Below are 22,972 nucleotides of genomic sequence, written 5' to 3'. Positions count from 1 at the left end.
GGATTTTCATCCTCCTCTTAACAAGTTAGCCCGCTTCCATCTTAGATTGTATCATCACTTACTATCAGGTGAGATTGTAGTCAAGGGCTAACTTGTAAAGAATAAAAACAAATTATAACAGTGCATCCGAAGATATAGTGTAATGTCATGGCACAGCAGAAAAATATAAAAAGATTTATTAGTCTAAATTATAGCAATCACAATGAGGGAAATAAATTCCATTGGTGTCATACAGTCATTGTAGACATATGGGAATCTATATGTCTACAACAACTGTTTGTTATTCGAAGTGCCTAGTGGCAGTTTTCATAATGTGACGATCGCGTAGCACTATCTAGTGGCACTACTGCATAACTGTTTCAATTCCATATAAATTCGCGTTTACATTTTCGCGATAGTGACAGTATGTAAACATTGAAAACTCCACACTGGTCTTTCTCAGCAATGGTATATTGTTATGGCAATAATGATATCTTAAGAACTCAGACGAATTATATACGAACCTGCCTCGCTATACGTTACCCCTCTGTCAAAGATCAAGAACCAACAATCGAACGCGTTTATAAAAACTGTTTCTATGGAATCGATGTTACATTGTTGTAATGGTTTTCGTCGTGTAAAGAGCTCCCTAAATATGTTTTGTGTAGCTAAATGGCATACAAACGGTCAACAACTTCTAGTTTTCCAAATGATGAGGTTACATTCCATTTGTATTTATTTTCAAGTTAATTATAGCTAATTCTACTATATAAAAATAAGTTGGGTTTTCCTTCCTGACGCTATAACTCCAGAACGCACGAACCGATTTCCACGGTTTTGCATTCGTTGGAAAGGTCTCGGGATCCGTGAGGTTTATAGCAAAGAAAATTCAGGAAAAGGTAGGGGTAGGGTAGGGATAGGGTAGGGGGTGGGGAAGGGGTAGAGTTAAGTAGGGGTAATTGAAAATTTACATCGAGTTTCACGCGGACGAAGTCGCGGGCGTCCGCTAGTTGGTAATAAAAACATCTAAAAAAGAATAGATTCTTCAGCCGGAACAGTAAAAACATTGACCAAGTAATAGAATATTATTGTAACGAGTGTAAGCGATGGTGCGATTGCGATGCGAATCAAATTTATAGTAGTGTGCAGTACATGGACACAAAATATATTTATTGGTGTTAAATATTTTAGTGGATGAGTTTACCTCGTCCCCCTCCAAAAATTACAATTTTGACAGCGAATTTGGGTGCTATACAAGTCCGTATGTATTTGGTCTGAAGTTGGCAAGTAATGAAAGCAAAGATATTTTATACTATAGATATGTTACGTGCCTACAAAACCACCGCAAAAAGTGATCCGCATTTAGCTACTTTGTGTTAATTTACATTATATATTAATGTATATATAGTTTTTCCACTTTCTGGACACACAACTCGACATTGTAGACAATATTTAGGTATTATTTACAATGAAAATAAATGAAATTAAGACAATTAGCCACTTTTGGCTGTCTCAGACGCGCTAGTGACATATCTTATAGTATAAATTCTTTGTATAAAAGTATGAAAATTGTAGGACACAGACAATTACCTTTCCTGAAGTTTCTCTGTGGCTGCGCTTGCATCGGTGCGTGCTGCCCGGCGCCGCCCGCCACCGCCGCGCTGCCGCCCATCGCTGCGCCATACAACTACAAACATAGTCCTTCTTTAGTCTCTCCGAACCTCGTGTGTGAGGCTGCGCCATAAAATTACAAACATAGTCCTTCTTAAGTTTCTCCGAACCTTGTGTGTGTGGCTTACAACTAAACACATAGTCCTTCTTTAGTCTCTCCGAACCTTGTGCGTGAGGCTGCGCCATAAAATTACAAAAATTTTCCTTCTTTAGTTTCTCCGAATCTTGTGTGCGAGGCTGCGCCATACAACTTCAAACATAATCCTTCTTTAGTTTCTCCGAACCTTGTGTGTAAGGCTGCGCTAACAACTACAATATAGTCCCTCCGAACCGTGTGAGGATCACCCTCTGGCAGAACCTCTGCTATCGCCTAAACACTGCAGCGATTCTCTTAAGGGGTCTTTGGATATACATAATCAGAATAATAGTTATAACAGGCTAGGAAAGGTGTTTTTTATTCTTTACAAGTTAGCCCTTGTCTACAATCTTACCTAATGGTTAGCCTAGATACAGTGTGTTACTTTTTTAAATTCAAAATCGTTAATAGTGTTATTTTGCACTGCTAAAAATCAAGCCTCCACTGAATTGAATTACCATTTCTGTGCAAAAAAATTACTGAAATCAAATCTGCAATAACCACAACTGTTGTTTTTTTTTTTCTATGTCTAGAAGTGAACGTCCATATGCTGATAATGATAATGATGTCACAAAAGGATACCTTACGAACTTGATTAAGTTTTAGTTTATAAACTCGTGTTGACCTTTTTAGTAGTTTCATCTAGTTAACAATATGTCACATCAATAATCCATTTATGTATAAAGATTATAAATCCAACTCGTATACATAAACTAATATCATAAAGAGTTAAAGTGTTAGGAATTATATAAACGCTATAATATTCTTGTGATCAATGCTCAGACCGACGTATAGGACATCAAGTCATCCAAGTGACCCAAAGAGCACGTGTCAGTCTATAGATCAGCGCATGCAAATCCAATATTCCCGTCTAGGAGCGATAAATGACCGGCGTTTGTGTCAACAATGCGATAACTTTTACCGAGATTGTTGACTTTATTGATAACATGATTGAATATGTAACAAAACTATACACAAGCTGTCTGTCTGTTTACTCAAGCAAGCCAATGTACTGTAACTGTCGGTCGGTTTGCAGATATTGACTGAGATACTTGGTGTTGAGATTTAATATCATAGCCGTGTACACAAATTTTGGCTCCAAAATTCTAGAATATAAATTTCATTATCGTGTATGGCCGTGACAATCCTAGCTCTTCTACAATACAGAAAATGAAATGCATTAAAATACTCAGACGTAGCCAACTTAGAAGTTACCACTAAGACACAAGAAAATCCAACATTTCTTAAAATCGCTATTAATATTGATTTACACACTATATAAAATAATATGTATAGCAATGTAACGTAGGTACCTATAATTATAATATATTAATATAGCAAAAGATAAAATTTTTACACAATTTTGTTTGTCGTATTATTTATCTATCAATTAGACGGAGGAAGATAACAAGGTTTTTATCTATAAAGATTATGTTAAATCATAATCCTATTTGAAATTCCGTGCTAAATTTAAGGTCAATTTTACACGTTTAAATAACTTTATTAGATTTAGAGCTTATACACGGGAAGGCGGGCTTAAGGACTATTATTATTTTTGTTCTTGTCAATGTATTTATAGCCTCAATAGCTCAACGGTTACAGCGGTCGGACTCATCACCAAGGGGTGGGTACGATCCCCGCCCCGTTGGTCTATTGTCGTACCCACTCCTAGCACAGTCTTTCCCGACTAGTTAGAGGGGAATGGGAATATTGGTCATATTTAAAAAAAAATCGTCATCGTCTCTTACCAAGTAAGAGACGATGACAAAGACCATCCATAAAGTGGTCTCAGAGGACGTGCACTTAAATATCGGAAACTTTTCAATTTTAGATTACTGTTATGATAATTTCTTGAAGGAAATCCGTTTTACTTGTCTTCATATTCATAGGATCTCACGAGAAACGTCACGTCGAGTCACGATTGGCAGACAAAAGTGCTAACAAGCAGACTAAACCCAGTTATGTACTTCAACGTTGTTTTCAAAATGATGCACTGGTTAATGTGCGAATGATCAAAGGTTAGTATCAATTGACTATATGTAAGTCTTCGAAACGATTTAGATTTGGTATATAATGGCAAAACTGACAAAACAAACTAATAAAATTCAAGGCCAAGGTATTCTGAGAAGTATAATTATATTACACGAAAAATCACGCATCGTATTAGGAAACTGCCTTTTTTATAAATCCATTAGTTCCGTATGCAGAACCCTCATTTAATGAGACGGAATCATATTATTGAAACAAGTTATCCAAACTTATCACACACATAATTAATTTCGCACATAAATTAGAAAGTGAGCACTAGATTTAATAAATTTACATCTATGTTAATATATGGGCTAGAGTTTATAAATAATAAATCGGTGGACAAAACCACGGTACAAAGAGCTAGCTAATAATCTTTAATATTAACAGTCTGATAGTCGTATTAAAATAGCCGAACGCTACGCGTGAGTAGAGACGATATAAAAGTGTCGAGATTTTTATCAGTGCAAATAAATTAAGGCAATTCAATAGTTTTTCGGTATGTTCAACATTTTGTAGTTTTGTTTTGAAAAATTACTATAGTAAGAAGTGCAATTTAGCGTCCTAATGCAATGTATGAATTCAGTTGGGGGTGCGATTTTTATAAGATTGTGACCCTTAGTTATGCGTAGCATCCTAGAAATTTAAACAGCATTTTACATCAATTGAAATTGCACTAAGCCTTGAATAAAAGTTAGTATTTTGTTACAGGTTTTACCTGAAGACTTGAGAAAAAGTGGAAGTGTTGTTTTTTAAAAAATAAAAAAAAACATTTAGCTGATAACATGTGGATGTTTCTAATAATCTGGACAGTGGTGGTGCTTTTCTCTATAAAGTTATTCAACAAACTATCCACAGGGAAATGTTACGCGGACACGGTCATGAGTGGCAAAGTGGTAGTGGTCACCGGTGCTAGCGGTGGTATTGGCTTCGAAACAGCTTTGGAATTAGCTAGGAGGGGGGCGAAGCTGATCATAGCTTGTCGAAACAACGAAAAAGGCGAGAAAGCTGTCCGAAGAATAATAAGAAGAACCAACAACAAAAGGGTACGCTTCATACATTTAGATTTGACCTCGCTGGAGTCAGTCCGAAAGTTTGTTGCAGCATTAGAAGAATCCGAAGCGAAATTGGACGTGTTAATCAACAATGCTGGAGCTATTTGTACGACGAGAGAAAAAACCGAAGACGGCATTCTTAAAGATTTGCAAATAAATTATTATGGACCGTTCTTGTTGACAGTGCTACTGATACCGATGCTTAAAAAGGCGGCGCCGAGTCGCGTAGTCGTGGTCTCATCTTCGTGGCACAAGTTCGGGACCGTGGAGAACATTAACAGTGAGAAATATGGATACATCCAATCGTATGCCAACAGCAAATTGTATAATGTAATATTCAGCAAAGAATTAGCAAGACGGTTGTACGGAACCGGCGTGGATGTAAATTCTTTAAATCCAGGGCAAGTGAACACGTCTCTGTACAGGAGTTCCACATTTTTGGAAAAGATCCGAAGTCTCATGTTGTACTCGTTTTTCAAGACGCCCGAAGAAGGGGCCCAGACGTCCGTTTATTTGGCAGTATCGTACGAATGCGATCAGATGACTGGCAAGTATTTCGAGGATTGCCAAGAGGCGAGGGCGTCTTACAAGGCCGAGGACGAAGTTGCCGCCGCAAAGTTGTGGGAGGTATCGCAGGAATTGGTCAAACTGACGCCGGACGAGATAAAAAGATGTTTGGGCTAGATTACATAATATAGTTTTATATTGAAGGTTTAATGGTTTTTGTTAAATAATTTGTAATAACTTCCCGATAACATTGCGTAAATGACACGAGATGAGGTCTGTGGTCTCATGCACGATATATATGGGCCGCAGTATGATGTTACGAATATAATAATTTAGTGTAGGTACACTTTTTTCAAACTATAGGCTGTCATGGTGATGTCTATACGGCGCAGCCTTGCTTTATAACTTTTCAAAATTGGTCTCAGGTCTTCTCTGCTGGCAAGCTTCGGCCATGGCTAGTTAGCACACTATCGGCAAAAGGCTAAAGACTTTATTTTTGATGCCACATATAAAACTTTATGGTGAAATGGCATGACTTGTCAACGACTTATGAACTAAAGAATTTTTGTCTTGAAGAATGTTAATAATTCTGGAAGAAGGCCTCGAAAAGGAATAGAACATGTTCAAGCATTCTCCCGTGTATTATTTTTAACTTATGTGCTAGGGTTAGATTATTTATAGGCACACTCAAAACAGGATCTAGCAATATTCACTGCAACAACGAATATTAGTTTTGCAAAGAAACACATTAGTGTCAATGATAAACACTCTTAGCGATTAGCTGTACAAGTAAGATGATGTAGACAAAATACTTTTTTTTTTAATTCAACATCCCTAAATGGAAAAAAAACAACAGATTCTACTGAGTTGAACTGATGAATCTCTGGAGTAGCACTATAAAAACAAATGCATTAATTGGTTGCATTTGGTATCTTACTTACAATGTGTTAAAAAACTGACAGATTTTACAGTGGACTTAATTTGACTTCAAAAAAATTGTTGCAATGGGGATGATGACAAGGTTTGAAATTATTGATTTTAATGATACATTCGGGTAGATAAGATCAATGTTAACTAATTTATACATAAAAAGCAAAGATTGACTGGATATTTACAAAATAAATAAGATTATAAAAGTTCAAATTCTATTAAAAATATTTTATCGTAATTAGATGAAAATTCATACAGTTATAGCTTCCTTACATTAAATGTGACATTTTTTATATATGAACTATAAGCATAAACGCACAAATAACAAAGATATTGGTAATTTTGTTTAAACGCCCATACAAATCTAACGATCATTAATTGCCTACGACGTCATAAGTGTGTGCCATTTTGTATGGGGCGTTTTTCAGGGATCCGCGGCAGCGCCGCAAATCTGACCCTTTAAATCCCTGTAGCTCCGAAAGTAATGATCGCAGATACCCTGTTACTTTCACAAAATTGCTTTACTATTAGCATACTCTTAATTTATATACAATTTAAAAAACTGTCATCATCCCTATTATTTTTGTTATTGTAGTTTTTATGTAATTTAAAATGTTTTTTTTAATGTTGAAACTAGCCACGTATAAATAGCGTAATCACAGGCAGGTTATGAGACAAACGCACCAAAACTCAAACGTATTAATGGGAGACAGTGGTGGAAACACAAACACACTCAGGGCTGCAAGTCACACACAATAATGAATGCTACTCTCTATATATTTTATAATAATTTTCTAAACGAGATTCTACTTCTTCTTAGGTCAAATCTAACTTTTCTATAAGAGAGAGAGGAGGCTTTTGTTTTAAGATATAAAAACAATTATGGTAGAGGAAATTTCTTGTGCTGTCGCAGATTGTTTTGTAGGTCTCTATTATTTTTTTGCGTGCTATTTCTGACCCATTTGTCAGTGCTCGCCGATAATGCAACTCATTAGGTTGTTCTATAATAGTTGGCTTATAACGTAGCTTTCCTTGAGTGAAAGAATTACTACAATAGGATTATGATACCATAGCACTGGTTAAAAATTCTCATGTCGGTCAGTCACAGTCATATCAAATTACATAGTTCATTTGTTTATTCAGTGGGCTCAGTTAACAAAAACTATAGAAACGTTAAGTTTGTCTGTTTGTAGAGACTCTAATACTATTTAAATATATTTAATTATGTTGCACAGTCAGTAAAATACAAATGAGAGAGTAGCATCAGTATGGTGTCGCGCGCCCGCTGTCGCTCACCGCGTCCCGCTCGCGCTTGTCCAGCACGAGAAACGGCGGCGCGTACTGCCTGCACTCGCACCCCACCTCCATCTGACCACCCGGATGCGTCAATATCGATTTGCACACATTACATCCTACTAATATTATGAACGCGAAAGTTTTATGGTTGTCTGTTACTCTTTAACGCCAACACTACTGAACCGATTCTGCTAAAATTTAGAATGGAAATAGATATTACTCTGGATTAAAACAGACTACTTTTCATCCTGGAAAAATCTACGGTACCTGCGAAGTCGCGGTATACTAACAGACGTGTGAAATATATCAATATATATATATATATTTTTAGTAATATTTGACATACATTAACAATTTAAATACTTTCAAAATAAAAGGAATCTTCTAAGCCATCGAGTAATTCATTCATCAATTTCGCTGCTATTCATCGACAAATGTCTCATTATATCAGTTAAGTTGAAAATCATTTCAATAGAGCAAGGTTGACAAAACATGTTAGGAACACGTTGTATATTGTATTACCCTGCGTCAAATAATAGGCTAAAAAATAAACCATATGTGGCTTAATTTGAGTTCTCTAATTATTTCAACCGACAATCATACTCTTCAACAAGAACACAGCAATGCTTCGCAGCGGTAGAAATAATTATGACTGTACTGCGTCAGACGAGCTGATACAAAGAGCAGAAGAGAGATAAGTTAGGGTACTAAAATATACTACTGGCTATAATCTACCGCCAAATTAAGCGATTTGAAGCGCACAGAAGCCGTCAGTGGTACAACTAAAGGGGAATGCCCACCGGCCAATACCACGTCGGCCCCGGGAACTAAGGTATAAAAGTAAATGGAGATGATAATATCTATACTTCTACACTAATATTATAAAGCTGAAGAGTTTGTTTGTTTGTTTGTTTGATTGAACGCGCTAATCTCAGAAACTACTGGTCTGATTTGAAAAATTCTTTAAGTATTAGATAACCCATTTATCGAGGAAGGCTATAGGCTATATTTTATCCCCGTATTCCTACGGGAATGGGAACCACGCGGGTGATTCCGCGCGGCGTCAGCTAGTAATGTATATGTATAAATAAGGATCTGATTAAATAATCGCCTTAGTAAAAGCATGTTTTTTGAAGAAAAATACATTTTTTATTATTCTTCTTGCTCAAAATATTCGCCAGTACCAAAGCGGCGTAGTATCATTTGAAGCTGTTTTTGTTTTTTCTGTTACCAACAAGCTTAATAAACAAGAAAACGAACAAAACTCAGGACGTATGATTAACGATCTTTACTAGTCTCTTTTGGGGACAAATTAAAGAGGAGATGTCGTAAAACATTTGTAGCAAACTTTTTTTTATAAAGTAATAATTTCATTATTAAAGTAGAATTATTAAGATTTTTTTGTAGATATAAGTAAATTGCGGGGTGGTTAGGGTAGGCCAGGGCTGGGATGGGCATTCCCTTTTGTAAAATAGGACCGTTGACATATCCAGTTTTAGCGCAGGCTTTCGCTTGGTTTACGTGGCATTAATAATAATTTATACTAAAGCCATACTGGAGGAGTACTGTTTACCAACAAACAAATTAAAAATGAGGGTATAAATCACTAGTCATTTTCCACCTAATAATAATTATAATTAACTTGTTCTAAAATTAATAAAAATAATTTTGATTAATAAGCTTAAAACAATTAGATAAAATTACTATATTTTGAATAATATTTTATAAAACAACAATTTATAATTTAAAATAAAAAAGTTATGAAATGACATCCGTTTTCTACCCTCATTTCTAATTTGTTTGTTAGTAAACAGTACTCCTCGAGTATGGCTTTAGTATAGTTACATGAGCATCCGTAACATAGTGTATAAGATTGATATACATATATAAATAAAATACAAAGAGAAGAATAATAAAATCACGTATACTTACGGGGTGGGGATGCGGTATGTAGGCGGGAGGCTGTTGTGCCGCCGCGGCCGCCGCTGTCAGCATCGCGTAAGGTACTGCGGTCATCTGTCAAGCAATTATCAACCTTCAGACATAGCTTTTAAAGGTATTTTTAGTAAAAGTGTCTCATTGGTCTAGTGATTTGCTTAAGCTTCATAAGAGCACAGTGATTTTGAGTCCTGTAGCGTAACTAAAGTGACTATGTTTTTACAAATTGAATTCGTCGTTATTTCTCTGTCTAATACAGTAATATAGATAGAGAAAGATTGAGATGAATTCGAATCATCGCCAAGGTATAAAAACTTGTTCAACTTGTCATAGCTCTACTGGGTCAGGCTATGAAATACATCAAAGTTAAATATTATAAGTCAAACCTCTGAAAGTGATGTCTCCGATAAAAAATTAAAAAATAATGAATGAACGAAATAATTATAATAACTTTAATTTATGTGTGGTTTATTATAATTATGTAAGGCTTGACTGAAACTGAACTTATTTCGAGCCGAGTCATATGAAGTATTCAATGATTAAGGAACTGAAGGGGATTAAATTGAAACTTTGACGGCCTCCGTGGCACAGTGGTATGCGCGGTGGATTTACAAGACGGAGGTCCTGGATTCAATCCCCAGCTGGGCAGATTGAGATTTTCTTAATTGTTCCAGGTCTGGCTGGTGGGAGGCTTCGGCAAAGACGTACCGCCAAGCGATTTAGCGTTCCGGTACGATGTCGTGTAGAAACCGAAAGGAGTGTGGATTTTCATCCTCCTCCTAACAAGTTAGCCCGCTTCCATCTTAGACTGCATCATCACTTACATGAGGTGAGATTGCAGTCAAGGGCTAACTTGTCAATAAAAAAAAAACTCATATTAAATTTTGTGAATAAAAGCAAGTAATACTCACCATGTGCGGCGGCGGCGGCGGCGCGGGCACGTAACTGACGCCAGCGCCCATGACGTTGACGCCGCCGATGCCCATGCCCACGCCCATGCTGCCCACTCCCACGCCACCCGCGCCTACGCCCACCGGCGTGCCCGGTGTGTGTGGTCTAGAGAAGATAATTAAGACACTTGAATACAGAACATTCAAAATATAATCTATATCCTTATTATAAATCTTTAAAAACACATCACTCCATAACCATTTTTTTGTCTTTAGTAACATCCATCAGTGATTAGTCGCTTGACTATAAACTGAAATGGCCCCATTGAGAACGGGACCTTAGCCATGTGGCACGTCGGTTCTCTTTCTACAAACACTAACGTTACGAAAATCAGTAAATATATGGGAACGACAGATCCGATCTACAACTTGATCGCGTGACCTGTATATAGTGAATGTCATTCCCAAACATTTTTTCAATTTCAAACAGTTGTAAAAAGACACATGGCTACAGATCCTCTTTTGTGTATGAGGCATTCCAAGCAGGTGAGCTGGTGGGTACAGTACCTGCTGTGGCTGGGCGTGGTGGGGCTCCTGGGGGTGAAGGGCTTAGCGCTGGGGCTGAACTCCTTGGCGTTGGGGTTGAGCGTGCTCTTCTTGAGCGCCACGGCCACGGCGCGCTCCACGCCGGGCGACGCGGACGACGGCGGCGAGCTGGACGCCGGCGAGCGCTCCTCCGCGGCGGGCTCCTCGGGCTTCGGCACGGGCGGGGGCTGCGGACAAATGTATCATGTATCTTATGTAAATTCTTTTGTGTTATGAGGGATAACATTAATTGTATGCTTTTGTGTTATCGGGGACAACATGAGAAATCAATGTGAATCTTCATGCATCTTAGAAGGATCCTTTTAGCTTACATCCGGATTACAAGTTCCAGGGTCCAGGTTTTTCTCCCTACCATGTGATGTTTAATCGTTTCGTTTATAAAGAAAAAAAAAATATCGGTTCCCAGAGATAGAAAAACCTTCGCCAGCAAAGCGGTGAGCTAGAGATAATTTAAAATGAAACAACAGTTGCTTAGCTTTAGATGTTACATATCATCATCTATTGATTTTGACAATCGTCATGCTTTGAAATTTAAAAACAATACGGGAATGACATTGACCAATATTAAGTCACGTGACCAACTGGCCAATTATATCATACATGCTATTCGTAGTTTTAAGTTTTTCTTTTTTGTATTATTTTGGTTTTATTTTTTATCTTATACATCAGTGTACCATATGTTAACTCGTCAATTGTGGGGAGCCAATAAATGATCTGTTGACATCGGTCAGTCCACTGAGTGCCGCGTTGAGCAAGTGACAGATGCTCATTGCACAGACTAAAAAGGTGAGTGTCAAAGCACTCTAAGGGTTAGTTTTCGAAACGTTAGCGATTATAGAGAGAGAACCGATAAGTGAGATGGCTAAAAGAGTTGATTACAAACCTTATGGTGAGCGGACGGCGGCGGCGGCGCCGGGGTAGACAGCGGCACGGGCGCGGGCGGCGGCGCGCTGTCGTGCGGCGCGTGCGGGTGCGGGTGCGGCGCGTGCGCGTGCGGGTGCGGCGCGTGCGGGTGCGGCGCGTGCGGCTTGTGCACGCGCTCGCGCTTGGGCGGGGACGACGGCGCGCCCACGTTCGCGGACACTTCGGGCGGACTCGACGTCCCGGACGTCTGTTGCTGTTCGACAGAAGCACAACGTGTACATACATTATTTACATGAAAATAATATTCAAAGAAAACCATTAATCGTGGAAAATTAAAGCCTCAAATACACTACTAGCTTCCACAAAGTTCTGAAGTGAGCCGAGTTGGCGTTTGAACCTCAGATTGTATCAAGTTAAAACAATGAACAAGAACAACAATGGAAGCGAAGCTTATGTCTACACTATAGTAGTCGATTAACTTTGCAAAAACTGTTTAGTTTTTTTTATTTGTTGGTTATATGAAAACTATGAGTAGCGAGGGTGACTATATCGATGTCGATGTGATGATTTTATTACATATTTAAAGTTTTGTAACACACATGATCCATTAATAAAAAAATTACACAAAGACAATTTGTATCATCATACCGGGGGCGGTACTGAGACGACGGGTGGCTGGGACTGTGGTTGCGGTTGAGATTGTGGTTGAGGCTGGGGTTGCGGTTGAGGCTGCGGCTGCGGCTGCTGCTGCGGCTGCGGCGGCGGAACTTGCGGCGGCGGTGCGGACGGCGCTGGCGAGGATACTAGTTTGAACTCCTGTCCGAATTTGCGTAGCTCCTGTACATTAAAATATGTCATTATTATTAATATCTCTTTACATATATTTGTTCTTTACGGCTGAGGGATTCCGCCAATAACACAGGGGACTTTGGCTTTGATTACTTGTAAAAAATAAAAAAAAAGGCCGACCTGAACCTCGTCCTGCCGGCGCGGCTCCGGCGGCGGTGCGTGATGTCGCGGCGGTCGCGCGTGCTCCACCCCCGGCGGGGGGTTCTGTGTGTACATACAAATCATTATGTTAATTTTATAAAGTCTAAGTCAAAACTACTCCTACCCTACCCCTAACCTACTCCTACCCTACCACGCGACGGAAGCTTAAAAAGATTGAGTAACTTCTCCCGTTTTCCCAACATTTCCCTTCATTGCTCTGCTCCTATTGATCTATAATACTCCTTCATACTTCACACTCCTAATAATTATAACCTGCCAGGTTATAGTATATTATAACCTGCAAGGTTATAATATACTATAACCTGCCAGGAGTGTGAAGAATAATTGTTTCAGGTTTCGATAAAATCCGTCGAGTAGTTTTTGTTTCTATAACGAACATACAGACAGACTGACAAAAATTTTACTGATTCCATTTTTGGCATCAGTATCGATCACTAATCACCCGCTGATAGTTATTTTCGAAATATATTGCATGTATAGAATTGACCTCTCTACATATTTATTATAATTATATATATAGATTGACGGCCAAACGACTAGAACAAATTCTTCAAAAAAAAAAAACAATATGACGTCACGTACGTGGTGGTGATGTGGTGGAAACCCCTGCCGCGGCAGTGGCGCCACTCGAGGCTCTCCGTTTAGCTTCCCGCTCGGCACTCTGTTACCAAACAAATAATAATAGTACATTATGGTATAAGTGCGGCGAGTTGAAAATTACAGCCGAGGTGATTGCTGGCTCAAGCCATAGGCGAGGATTACAAGTAAGTAAGCAGAGGCTGTAATTTATCACAGGGCACGTCGCATGTCATGCGACGTTTTATTAAGTATTTCCATCTTTGCTCGTTTTCTATATGATGATATTTTGATACGCTTGTATATCAATCTTCTCTCATTCTCATTCCTCATTCGATCACACAGAAAAACTCCAAGTGTAGCTCGCTCCATTGCCCTCCAAGTGACTGAGCCATTTTATGAGTGCCACAGTTAGCGACCAAGGTTAAGGTGTCCATCCTTGCATTAAGGTGTTTAAATTGCAGGTGTAGATACGAGCGACAGTTGTGTTAGAGTGCTGAATGTAAGTGCGGTGTGTGCAAATGTCTCCCCGGAAGAGACGACTATCGCCCACAGTCTTTGACTATTTAGACTATGGACCTGTTTCGCACCCAAATTCACCAACAAAAATGTTTGTCGTTTTTTGAGGGGGACGCGGTAAACTCACACATCGAAAATATTTAACACACAAGTTTTAAATTACAAGTTTTTGGTCGTTTTTTATGTCATTCAACTACACAAACCGACATTTTAAGGGAGCTCTTTACACGACGAAAACGATTACAACAATGAAACATCGATTCTATAGCTACAGTTTTTATAAACGCGTTAGATCATTGATTTTTGATTTTTGCCAGAGGGGTAACGGTTAACAAGGCAAGGTCCTGTTATTAATGGTCAAAGCCTACAGTACAAGTTCACTCTGAACGTAAGGCACATAAATACGCAACGATACGAATGTGTACTGACTGTGCGTGCGGCGCGTGCGGTGGGTGCGGCGCGTGCGCGTGCGGATGCGCGTGGTGCGGGAAGGGCGGCGCGTGCGGCGAGTGGTAGCCGGCTGCCTGCGCCGCGTAGCTCTTGCCGCCGGCGGGGCCCGCGCCCGCGCCCGGGTTGCTGGGCGGGCCCGGGTTGGGCACGCTGGGCGGCGCGTTTGTGGACACTGGACTCTGCACCTAGAATACATGTGTTTCATTTGTATGTGTTGCACAATGCACAATCCACACACATAACTAATATCTAGAACAACCAACTTTAGTTTACCCTATAGACGTTAAAAACTAACGGCGTTTTCGTAGAACGAGGATAAAATATAGCCTATAATAATTATTACCTGAAGATAGTGTAGCTTTCCAACAGTGAAAATTTTTTTTTAAATAGGTTCAATAATTTCGGATCTTTTTCAATGCAAATACACAAACAAACAATCAAATCTTTCCTCTTTGTAATATTACAGACCAGTAATATTACTTTGTAATAGTACAGACCAGCCGAAGTTTTCGCGTGAATTTCACGCACGAGAAAGGAAGTTCCTTGTCAAGCGTGAAATTCACGCGGGAGCTTTGGATTTTAGGGGAATTAAAAAAGCGTACATGTAAAACATCGTGAGGAAACCTGCATGCCACAGAATATTCTTAACTAGCTGACGCCGCACGGTTTCACCCTCGTGGTTCCCGTTTCCGTAGGAGTATGGGGATAACATATAGCCTATAGCCTTCCTCGTTAAATGGGCTATCTAACACTGAAAGAATTTTTCAAATCGAACCAGTAGTTCCTGAGATTAGCGCGTTCAATCAAACAAACAAACTCTTCAGCTTTATAATATTAGTATAGATTCTCTGATTGGGCCAGAATGGACTATTGGCCAAACCCCTCTCATTCTGAGAGGAGACTCGAGCTCAGCAGTGAGCCGAATATGGCTTGATAATGATGATGATAATGACTCGTACATGATGCTCAATAATTTCTTCTTCTATTGAAAGGTGCACATAAAATAGATTCAGCAGTTTCAGAAACAAAGAACCTGGACAAACGGTTGGACAAAAGTTAGTTCGTACCGGCGGTTCCTCAGGCCTCCGGTCCGAGGGCGGCGTGAGGTGATGCCGCGGCGGGCGGTGCTCCTTGTCCTTGGGCGGCGCGTGCGCGAAGGCCGGGGGCTTCGCCACGCCGCCGCTCGGCGACGCGCCCCCGCCGTTGTTGTTTGTAGGTTTCACTAGTTTACCAGTCTGCAATAAACAACAACATTGTTGAAAGGCTAGGCTTAAACACATTTTTAAATTGTTCATTATTTATCATTCTACTTGATTGAAACAAATTATCTTATTTTTTTGAAATCAATTTTTAAATATTTTTTTGACAATAAGTGCCAAAACGCTGTCAGCCATGATGGTCTATATTTTATGGTTTCATGACGTCACGTAAAAACTAAACCTTAACCAAACAGAGTGTTTGACAAAATTATAAGTTAATAATAAATAAACGCGCCGTAGACACCCGTTTGTGACACAGACGCGATACGTTATTGACATGTGACGTCACAAAATTGACGACAGCGTTTTTGATGTTTGGAAAAAATTATTAAATACATAATTTTGAAATTAAGTTTTCTATGACATTTACACACTTATCTATTTTTTTAAAGTTTCTCTTTCATGGATTATTTTATTTTTTTAAAAAGAAGTCTTCCTTCAGTCGGTCTAAAGTTTTTGTTAGTGTGATTATTGTGATATTGCTCACCTGCATGTTCTTCCTCCTGCTGGGTATGACGTATTTGCCGGAGTCGCGCACCACGGCCGCGAACCTCTCCTCCTCGTCGCCGTTCTCCAGCTCGATGCGCGCCTTGTACGACGGCGTGCTCTCTATCTCAGCCGCTATCTCCTCCGCTTTCGCCTCTGCGTCCCTGCTCGACGAAACAATGTTACATTAGATACATTTTTTTAGTAATTATCCCATCGATCTCCTATTCGCTGCTGAACGAGGTCAATTGACTTCGTGTAGATTTTTTTATTTACCATCATCAAAAATATGTGCAAAACTTCTTTAATTCAGTGCGGTATGGGGTTGTTTGACCTCGTATTTTCTTTTTCCTTTTATACTCTAAACAAACGAATCCGCTGACGTACGCTTTCAAACATAGATCAGTTGGTTATTTATTTAGCATTATCAAAATTAAATTCCATTAACTATATTATATTGAAGCCAAAAAAGGAAGCCACAGAAAGTTTTAGTATAAGGTCAAAAAACCTCGTAGCGCACCAGGGGAAAGTACAGAAAAATCAGTGCCGCAGCGAACGTATTAAAAAGTGGATGCACAATCAGCGACCAAAAAACGTCCCCACTCAATGAGTGCCAAACACAACTTCTTGGCACTTAATTCAAGTAGTCACATTTGCAAATTCAACCTTAAACTCAATACCTAAGGTTGAATTTGCACTGAATTTGGGATTTTATTAAATATTATACTGTATTTAAAGGCCTTTAGGTATAAATTTCTTTACCAATAATTCTAAAACTGTCAAAGCAAAATTTGCCAGTTTCTAAGTGAAATTTTCTACATGATTGTGCGTCCTTTTATTATTATTATTATAAGAGGTCAATGACTTATCCAAAAGATAATTATCATATATCATCATTTCAATCATAAATTTTATAAAAATAATTTCAATTATATGCTTCTTGCAATCGGGTAAAAATTACAAGCGCAACAAATAGGCGTTAGGGTTAGGGTTTACTTAAGTTATAGCGGCAAGCCGAGCCGTGATAGCCCAATGGATATATGACCTCTGCCTCCGATTCCGGAGGGTGTGGGTTCAAATCCAGTCCGGGACATGTACTTCCAACTTTTCAGTTGTGTGCATTTTAAGACATGATATTGTGTCTCAAACGGCGAAGAAAAACATCGTGAGGAAACCTGCATACCAGAGAATTTTCTTAATTCTCTATGTGTGTGAAGTCTGCCAATCCGCATTGGGCCAGCGTGGTGGACTATTGGCCTAAATCCTCTCATTCTGAGAGGAGGCTCGAGCTCAGCAGTGAGCCGAATATGGGTTGATAATGATGGTGGCAAGTGTCAGAAGTGGGATGCGTCACCTATAGTCCTGCGTGTCCTTCCTCTGCAGCGGCAGCGTGTAGCCGGCGAGCGAGTGGTCGTACGTGCTGTGGACGCCGTACACCTCCTCGTTCTTGCGGAACATGTCGTTGGCGTCCCAGCCGTTGGCGCGGTGGTCCAGCTCCAGGTCGTCGAGCCGCACGTCGCCGTTCAGGGACGGCGCGTCGGCCTCCGGCTCGCACCCGTCCCACGGCTCCAGTAGCCTGTCCTCTACTGATCTACCGTTACCTGGAATATTGGAATAAGTCAAAGTCAAAGTCGAAATTCATTTATTTCAAATAGGCTTACTTTACAAGCTCTTTCGAAACGTCAAGTAACAATATTAAACTTAAGATAATGGTGATAGAAATCATTCCAAAACTTAAAATTAAAGTTACGAGGGTTCCAAAGGCGCCTTGGTCCGAGAAGAGCCCACAACAAACTCAGCCAGGTTTATACCTTTTTTTAGTTCATCACTATTTAACATTAGATATATAAGTAGCCTGTAATATAACAATGTAATGCTGTTTATGATTTATCATTTCCGTGTTTCCATTTTTTTTCATTTAACGACAAGTAAGTCCTTGTATGCTACCTCAGTAGATATTAAGGGATGACATACATAAAATAGTAGTCATTTATCTGGAAACAGGTGCAAATTTTTTCTACCATCATACAAGACCACCATATTATTTGCAGTACAAGTATGTCTCTACATAGAGTGGTAAATAGTATTTGGGTGTATATTTACAGGATCCTGAAATTAAGAATCTTTTGTTCTTCTCTGATGATAGTTTCTCCTTGTAACAACATTCCTGGTTTTATTGAAAAAGTACCAAGTAATATGCAAAAAATAATCAATCTGTAAGTCTCGCAAAAACGGATTGTCCGATTTGATTTTATAGACAACTTTATTATCACGTGTCTCAAACGGTGGACGAAAACATCATGAGGAAACCTGCATACCATAATGTTCTTAATTCTCAGTGTATGTGAAGTCTACCAATCCGTATTGGGCCAGCGTGGTGGACTATTGGCCTATCCCCTCTCATTCTGAGAGAAGACTCGAGCTCAGCAGTAAGCCGGATATGGGTTGTTAAAGTGACTAGAGGTGCCAGTCTCACCGTTAAACTTGTTAGATATAGCGCTATCAGTCTGAAACACGTCGTGTGTGGCGTACTCCAGGTCCGAGTCCTTCGCTCGGATGGAGACTATGTCCTGCGGCTTGAAGATCAGCTTCTCCACCACTGACTCCACTGCCACCACGCCCTCTTGGTCTACGCGGTGCGCCACTTCTAATACAACCTGACAACAAAATATATATCTATAATGTAAAAATGTATCTCTAAATCGAGAACAGCTGTACCAATTTAGCTAATTCTTTTTTTTTTAATATTCCTTGAAGAACGATGATGAATTTTACGGATAGTATTTCTTTTAGGGTAGGAGTAGCTTAGGTAGGTAAGGAAGGGTAGGTGTAGGGAGTAAGTAATAGGGATAAGGAATGGATAAAAGCGAAGCTTGACCGGGTCCGCTAGTTAATCAAATAATTCATTTACCAAAAATTTCGAGATTAAACAATATTTATGGGAATGGGAAATATAATGTCCTGAAAGGCAAACTATTTGGTTACCTACCACCACGAGAAAGGAATCTTGGCCGCAGTATCAGTTTATGATAAATGATAATTTTTTTACCCGTATAAGAATATTCCGACTGCAACACAGAGTTAGTTCGCCAAGGTATTGTCATTAGAAGGCCTATATATTCTACTCTCCAGACGAGATTATATTGTCAACCAATAGCGACGAAATCGAAGATATATCTCTCTTCTTCGTCTCATGGCAACGAAACGGAGATGTTTGACGTTAATGTCGCCTGTAATTTTAATTGTATAATTGAAAACATACCTGAACTCATTGTGTAATTGAAAACAAAACCTGGTTAAAATACATTTGGATAACTTTGGTCAACTTTTCGCTCTATTATCAATTGTTTTTCGTTACCTGTTTTAAAGTCAGTGTTTGGGAAGACTGGTGGTTCTTATTTTACGTATTTACCAAGTTCAGAAACCAGAATACAATTTTAAAACTGATTGATCATTTACAATATGAGTATTTCTTAAGTTTTTGTACAACACCCTATTAATAGCCACTTCAAGTTTATGGCAAACTCGAGAAAAGTATTTAAGTGTCGCTTAAAACTTCGTCAAGTGTTCATAAACATGCTTGACGCTCAAACGTTTAATCATGAAAAGCATTTGTTTATTTGTTTATAAAAACCTTTTTTTGTCATCTCACAACCCTCTAACTTGACTTCAATTGATGCAGATGGGATAAAAAGTTATGCAATACTTTGAACTTTTGTACAAAGTTTTTTTAACGGACGTTAAAAAAGCGTTAAAATACAACAAATGCATTCCCAAGTATACATGTTCACACGACAGCGTTTTTAAAACACGACGCTTTTTTATCGAGCTGTGTTCCATTTTCAAATTTGGGCGTTGGAAATAGACCATGAATTAAATTAAGAACGTAAATAAAAGGGCAAACGCTGGGTTTTTTTAACGTATCGCTTTTTAAACTCGAATGAGGACTTTTAACAGCAACTGGATCATTGCACAGAAGGCGAGGCTCATCGCTGCAACCACGACCATTCTGCCAAGAGAACGATAAAAATGAAAAAGATAACAGCAACCTTCCACTAGGTAGTTAGTAAATAGGAATATATATCTCTAGTGTCATGGGTATTATGAACAGTAGCAATTCCTCTCAAAATAACAAAGCAATGCTGTTTAGCGGCAAAATTATCTAATGGCACTTTCCTGTATGATTATAGAGTTTACTGTAGGTTTTTACATTTTGTTACTATCCGTATCCGTAATATACCGCTTCGTTCGTCCAGCGATTAGTTGATACGACTACGCATTATACGAATACTTGGTTCGAGTCCTGGTTGAGACAAACCAACTCTATAGGCTGAAAAAAAAATCTAGCATGGAATATTGAGTTACTTTCTTCCAAGAAATTTTCAATTGTTATGAGCTTCTGATAATGACCGCTAGTTACTATATCACCCTAAGTCCAAGTGATGTAATACCAAACCTTAGCTCCTACCTCAAGAGCCTCAATAGGTAAGAGCGGTCGGACTCATCACCGAGGGGTGGTGGTTCGATCCCCGCCCCGTTAAGACTATTGTCGTACCCATTCCTAATACAGTCTTTCCCGATTAGTAGGAGGGGAATGGGAATATTGGTCGTAATGAAAAGATATGGCAAGCATTCTATTCTTAAAAAAACCCGAACTGTAGCAGCATGGACTGTCTGGAGCCGCTGGATACTGGCGGCTCGAGACCGTTATGCTTGGAGGTCCATGCAAGAGGCATATGTATGTATGCCAGTGGACGTTTTTTTTTATTCTCTACAAGTTAGCCAATCTCGCCCTATGGTAAGTGATGATGCAATCTGAGATGAAAGCGGGCTAACTTGTTAGGAGTACGATGAAATCCACAGTCCTTTCGGTTTCTACGACATCGTACCGTAACCGTAACGGTAAATCGCATGGCGGTACGTCTTTGTTGGTAGGGTGGTAACTAGCCACGGCCGAAGCCTCCCACCAGTCAGACCTGGACTAATTAAGAAAACTTCAATCGACCCAGCCGGGGATCGAACCCAGGACCTTCGTCTTGTAAATCCACCACGCTTACCACTGCGCCACGGAGGTCGTCGTCGTAAGGCAAGGACTGTCTGACCTCCGATTACCCCTCTCGTATAAGAGCGTGGAGGCCTATACCCTGTACAGGGTCATTAAAAAAGGCTAAAGAGCGCAAAAATACGAGTGTTTGTATTCAAGGCGGGCATAAAGTTTAATACGAAACGTCTAGCGGGTAACGGGTGCGTTGCTCTACGTACGGCCGTAAGGGTGCGGTCTGTCTGCGCGCGGGCGGAACCACGTAGTATATACACATAGATGGGAAAATGCACTGCCTACCCCGAGGGCTCATTATGAAGAAACTGGAAAAAACTAACTGGAATTGAAAAAGGAATTTTCCATATTTTACAATGTGTGTATAGCGCCTACCCCAGTTTCACTACTGTGTCATATAAAATCATATAATACATAAGTGACATGCACAACGTTTTAGACTACAGTAAGCATCAGACATGACAAAGGTGTTTACGGATGTTTGTTACTCTATTTCGTAAAAACTATTGAATTGTTTCGTAAAAAATATTTTAAAATTAAATTTTTTATGTAGCTATTCATGTCTCTGGCGGTACGTCTTTGCCGGAAGGGTGGTAACTAGTCACGGTCGTAGCCTCCCACCAGCGAGACCTGGTGAGCAAGACCAATTAAGAAAACCTCGGCCCAGCCAGGGATCGAATCCAGGACCTTCGTCTTGTAAATCCACTGCGCCACTGAGGCTGTCAAATTATTTTATTTAAATAAATAAATAAAATAAAAAATAAAAATAGCTTTATTTCCTTACAATTACAGACATTTTTTTGAAAATAATTATTAAGGTTTACAAGTTTTATAGATTGTTAGTAGGTTAGTTGATATTATCTAATTTTTATATATTATGTTAGTAATGTTAATTTTTCATTTCATTATTCTTTTTTGTAAGGACTGCATAAAGCAGTGAAAGCCTCCTCCAATTGTAGCCATTGTATTCTGTCTCTGGCTGTTCGTTGCCATGTTTTACCTGCAACCCAGACTATATCGTCACTCCACCTTCTTAATGGTCTACCCCGTTTGCGTTTTGAGTCTCGTAGGTACCAGTTTGTAACAATTTGGGACCATCTATCGTCTGATGTTCTTTGTATGTGGCCTGCCCATTTCCATTTAAGGCGGAGAACATGTCGAGCAGCATCTTTAGCTTGGGTTCTTTTCCTGATGACTTCGTTTTTAACTCTGTCCCTTAATTTTAGTTTCAAAAAACTACGCTCCATGCCCCTTTGGCATTTGCTCACTTTGTCCAGGGTGTTTTTATTTATTGGCCAGGTTTGGGCTGCGTATGTCAAACAAGGTGTAAGGCAAATGTCCATTGCTTTTGTTTTTAATTTTGTGTGTAAGTTTCCCTTGAAAACTTCCTTCATGGCCCAGTATTTATTCCATGTGTTTTTTATTCTTCTATCTATTTCTTTTTCTGTGCCAGACTTGAAGGAAATTAAATGACCGAGGTATGACAATTATTTTATTTACTAGAGAATAAATATAAATATAAATGTATAAATCTGCACCAAACGAGTACCTACTGTTGGTAACTTGCACGGATTATATCAAAGCATGTGATATTTACCTACTATGCAAGTTACAAGTGCCTTCGGGATTCGAACTCAGTACCCTTACTAAGGAACGCTCTTAATGCCTAGGCTATCGCGTCTTAATTAATCTCTTATAGACAGACCAATCGTAAG

At 39.2% G+C, this 22,972-nt stretch overlaps 2 protein-coding genes across 3 annotated transcripts in view; one reads left to right on the top strand and one right to left on the bottom strand.

Annotated features, from left to right (window-relative positions):
- LOC112045911 (ataxin-2 homolog) overlaps positions 1-22,972 on the bottom strand; it is a 53,511-nt gene that overhangs the window by 16,001 nt on the left and 14,538 nt on the right. The window contains exons 3-15 of one of the 2 annotated variants that reach the window (XM_052883162.1): positions 18,678-18,858; positions 17,556-17,802; positions 16,203-16,365; positions 15,524-15,691; positions 14,436-14,641; positions 13,494-13,572; positions 12,870-12,953; positions 12,549-12,737; positions 11,920-12,153; positions 10,998-11,203; positions 10,452-10,596; positions 9,535-9,618; positions 1,564-1,666 (exon numbers count right to left, since the gene is read on the bottom strand). In XM_052883162.1, the coding sequence (XP_052739122.1) occupies positions 1,564-1,666; positions 9,535-9,618; positions 10,452-10,596; positions 10,998-11,203; positions 11,920-12,153; positions 12,549-12,737; positions 12,870-12,953; positions 13,494-13,572; positions 14,436-14,641; positions 15,524-15,691; positions 16,203-16,365; positions 17,556-17,802; positions 18,678-18,858 (2,089 nt within the window). The remainder of the gene's footprint in view (positions 1-1,563; positions 1,667-9,534; positions 9,619-10,451; positions 10,597-10,997; positions 11,204-11,919; positions 12,154-12,548; positions 12,738-12,869; positions 12,954-13,493; positions 13,573-14,435; positions 14,642-15,523; positions 15,692-16,202; positions 16,366-17,555; positions 17,803-18,677; positions 18,859-22,972) is intronic. The other variant, XM_052883163.1, reaches the window with a different exon arrangement.
- Positions 4,212-6,495, top strand: LOC112045906 (retinol dehydrogenase 11-like). Its single transcript, XM_052883166.1, has 2 exons — positions 4,212-4,313; positions 4,526-6,495. The coding sequence occupies exon 2, from the start codon at positions 4,600-4,602 to the stop codon at positions 5,551-5,553; it is 954 nt and encodes a 317-aa protein (XP_052739126.1). The 5' UTR covers positions 4,212-4,313; positions 4,526-4,599; the 3' UTR covers positions 5,554-6,495.

The sequence above is a fragment of the Bicyclus anynana genome, chromosome 8 (assembly GCF_947172395.1).
Source record: "Bicyclus anynana chromosome 8, ilBicAnyn1.1, whole genome shotgun sequence".
Lineage (NCBI taxonomy): Eukaryota > Metazoa > Arthropoda > Insecta > Lepidoptera > Nymphalidae > Bicyclus > Bicyclus anynana.
Note: the sequence above shows the minus strand (reverse complement) of the source record. Positions and strands in the feature narration are given on the sequence as shown.